Here is a 3512-nt window from a genome sequence, read left to right as displayed (position 1 = left end):
CAATTTAACTTTATTAGGCTATAGATGGAATAGAGCCTACACGTGCAGAAGTTTACATATTGACTCATACAAAGCGTAAGGATGGTAGACCATTGGATGAGGAGTCTTCAAATACAGTTGTAAGATTTCCCCTTCTCAGCCTTATCATTATCTTAATGTTAGTTCGTCCTCCACTGCACTATGTTATTATGTCATTGAGTGTTATCTTAATTACTCTCAGGACATGATGCAAGAGAAGTTGAGTAACAACGAGACACCTTATGAACAACCTCATGGTAGTGTTGCTTGGGAAGGAGATGTGTATTCTCAAGTGTTGGGAAATGAAAAAAGTGGCTATGTTCGTGGTTTAGGACTTGGTCCAACACCTTCTCTATTATGGGGTAGTAAATCTTCCTTACGAAATGTTGTTGCTGATGGTTTGTCAAATGAAGCTGCACATAAGTTGGAACAAGAGATAAATGAGTTAAAGGAGTTGAACAAAAAACAAGATGAACAAATAAATGAGTTGATAAAAAAACAGAATGAAGAAATTGCTTTGATGAAAAAAAATCAAGAGATGCTAGTTTTTGAGTTATCATGGATGAGACAAGTCATGTGGAAATATGCTCCTACTGGATTATGTGGACCTCAAAACAATGGAAGCACTAGACAGGTGATCCGATTTCAAAGTTTTAAACTTTTGTTCTTAAAATTTAGCTTTACAAGAAAATTCTGTTATCTAGTGTGTTAATTTTGCTAGGTTCCCGATGCCAATAGTGGCAATGAACAAGCAGTATAAGCACTGGTCAAGTAGTTAGTGACAACAAGTTCTTTCTTCTCGCAAGGTAATCTCTTTTACTATACATGAGAGCATATCAACCATTTTTTCTTTGGTAAATCCTCATTTCTGGTTCTTTCTTTAGTAAACCATTTCTTCTCTTCTTTTAATTATCTCCTTCAATCTAGTTTGGTAAAGCACTTCATTTCATTAACTTAGAAGGTTCAAAATAGCGATTGAAAATAATAGTCACAGCTTGTTTTGTTGAGAAGCGAAACTGGCGAACAATATTTTGTTCTTTTCTCATGATCTCTGCCTAGTGTGTATTGACTAGAAACCTTCTCTATTTTTAGGATATTATTATGAAAGATTTCATGGGATATATTTGTGAACTTACTTCCTAGATTGTATTCTTTTCTGGCTTTCCTATTTTCTCGGTTTAGAAAGGCTGCTGTTGGCCCAAAGGGTCGGCTCCAGACGAACTTCTCGGTCATCAAAAGAAGGGATTTTTGATATTATTTTTTTTATTAGAAAGAAGTGATCTTGATATTGGGATTGGTATTAAGCTGGAAAAGATGCTATATCAGTTATTGGTGTGTCTTGTTGGTTTCTCTTTTTTGTGGTAATTTGTAGTCACGGGTGGAAATGTTCGAATTTTCTATAGTTATTAGAAGTTGTGCTGAGGGGGAGAGGATGTGTGTATGGTGCTGCTAAGTTGGGCTGGCTTATTGTTGAATGTTTGGTTTGGGACAGAGACAGGTCTTTTTCATACTGGTAACACTGCTTTAGAGTATCTATCCTGGCACTAAATTGGGACAGAGGAAGTACTTGCTAGTATATTAGGGATTTCTGTTTACCTCTATTTTTTATATTTCTGGGGGAAGGGTGGCACAGGTAATGGTAAATAAAATCCTGGACCTTTCAGGATGCAAGATCAAATTTTTATGTGAAAGTTGTGCTGTTGTTGAGCTTGATGATTGGTTTTTAGCTGGTAATGTTCATATTGATGGGGCTGCTGTGGTTACTAAATATTGTAATTTGGAATTGTGATGGCAGTTATTTGATTGTATCTCTTTTACATTGTTGGATTACATGGAAAAGCTTCAGTCTTTTCGGAAAAGTTGTTGTATTCGTGTTGAAAGAAGTGATTTTGATTAGTGAAGTTCAAGATATCACCTTTCCTATTTGTATGTCCAACTGAAACAATCTACTAGGATTACACAAAAACCAAACTTCATGTACCAGCAAATGAAATTTAAAATTTGAAGGGAAGATCAGAAAGAGATAAAGCCTAATAAGTTGAGCAGATGTTTGAGTATGCAGAGATCTTGAACCTCATTTTGGTAACTGCCACTTTTCCTGATAGAAATTAAAAGACTTGTTTTGAGCCCGCTGTTGCCTTCAGAGTAATTTTCTGTTTGCTGCTTTCCATGTCTTATTTTTCTTCTTTCTTTTTTGAGAAATATTAAAGTGGGTGCAGGCATTGCTACGCTGCTTTTCGTTCATGCAATTTATTTCAGTAAATTTGTATTTTGACTGTCAAAATTGACTTATTTTTCTCCTTTATGTTTGGACAGATTTCAAATAAAGTTGGCTCTACTAAAGATCCTCCAGATATTGCATATGGTCGTGATCTAAGCTGCCATAGTTTCTCTAGGAAAAGAAATAATGGCTCAATTTCCTTGTTTTTCCATTGAACGCATTCTTATTTTTTGGGGGTAACTTGAACACATTCTTATTATTTTGATAATTCCTACTTTTTCTTTTACCTCTAGAAGACAAGAAAGTGGATGTATTGAGCTTGATTGTTCTTGTTTTAAGTGAATGACGTTGTTTTGACCTTCTATTACTCTCTTCGAGTTAATTTTGCTTGTGATTTTTTATTTTTAATGCTATAAAAGAGTAATTAGTTAAATGTGTAGTGAAGGTGAATGCATGGCAGTTTTAGCAGTTATAAGAATTGCCACTAAAACATGTCTCTTTTAGTGGCAATTATTGCATTTTTGTCGGCAATAATAAAAGCCGCAAAATATGTTTGATATCACATTTCTAAGGTAGCTTTATCGGCAATATTAATTGCCGTTGAAGAAATGCCGCTAATAGTAATTATTTTTAGCGGCAATAATATGGGTCTTTACTAGCATTCATAGTAAATGCCACTAGAGGCTTTAGCGACCCTGGATTGCATGGCATTTAATCAATTGCTGGTAAATGTTTTAGCGGCATTAAATATTACCGCTAAAAGAAAAATTTATTGCCGCTAATAGCCTCTTGAATACAGCATACATCTCATTTGGTACGCGTGATTGATCCTTGACTTGCTAATACTTTTGTATATGGGTTTTGCTGGGAGTATATTTATATATGTTTTTAGTCATATAAAGTGTGTTTACCTTGATTTATGTTGATTGTTTTGAATATATTTTTTGTGAATATGGAATTATATTAATTACACATTCAATTTTCGTATTAGGTATTCCTGGGAATACAAAAGGCTGAACCCATAAGAATCAACATCCATACTGTTGTTGCTTGAAGTTTATCAGAAGCTAGAGAGATAATTTTTCTCATTAGAGTCACAAGGTACGACTGTACATGTGATACATCGAAGGAAGTACTCGACTTAAAATGGATAGGACAGCTATGATCCTTGTATAGTATTGTTTTGTGTTTAGTTATATCAAAACGTTATTAATTATCACCTGGATTAATAATATGTGATCCAAGTAAGAAAATATGAGTTTTTCATTAAGTT

General features: G+C 34.3%; 1 protein-coding gene and 1 long non-coding RNA gene across 5 annotated transcripts in view; both read left to right on the top strand.

The window, feature by feature from the left end:
• The window catches only part of LOC132068547 (uncharacterized), a 73180-nt gene extending 70579 nt beyond the window's left edge, over positions 1-2601 (top strand). Inside the window, exon 2 of the long non-coding RNA XR_009417438.1 lies at positions 2062-2601. This is a non-coding gene — a long non-coding RNA (uncharacterized LOC132068547). The remainder of the gene's footprint in view (positions 1-2061) is intronic.
• On the top strand, positions 5-2601 carry LOC132068546 (uncharacterized). Of its 4 annotated transcripts, XR_009417437.1 has the most exons (4): positions 5-119; positions 221-652; positions 740-872; positions 2335-2601. XR_009417437.1 is itself a non-coding variant. In XM_059462166.1 (3 exons), the coding sequence occupies exons 2-3, from the start codon at positions 224-226 to the stop codon at positions 1533-1535; spliced, it is 543 nt and encodes a 180-aa protein (XP_059318149.1). In that variant the 5' UTR covers positions 5-119; positions 221-223; the 3' UTR covers positions 1536-2601. The 4 variants fall into 4 exon arrangements, 3 of the variants coding, with proteins under 3 accessions (XP_059318149.1, XP_059318150.1, XP_059318152.1); XM_059462166.1 differs by lacking the exon at positions 740-872 and having other exon boundaries at positions 1422-2601; XM_059462167.1 differs by lacking the exon at positions 740-872 and having other exon boundaries at positions 1391-2601.
• Positions 2602-3512: the final 911 nt, after the last annotated feature.

This window comes from Lycium ferocissimum, chromosome 8 (genome assembly GCF_029784015.1).
Source record: "Lycium ferocissimum isolate CSIRO_LF1 chromosome 8, AGI_CSIRO_Lferr_CH_V1, whole genome shotgun sequence".
NCBI classification, from domain to species: Eukaryota; Viridiplantae; Streptophyta; class Magnoliopsida; order Solanales; family Solanaceae; genus Lycium; species Lycium ferocissimum.
This window is presented reverse-complemented; position numbering and strand designations above follow the sequence as displayed.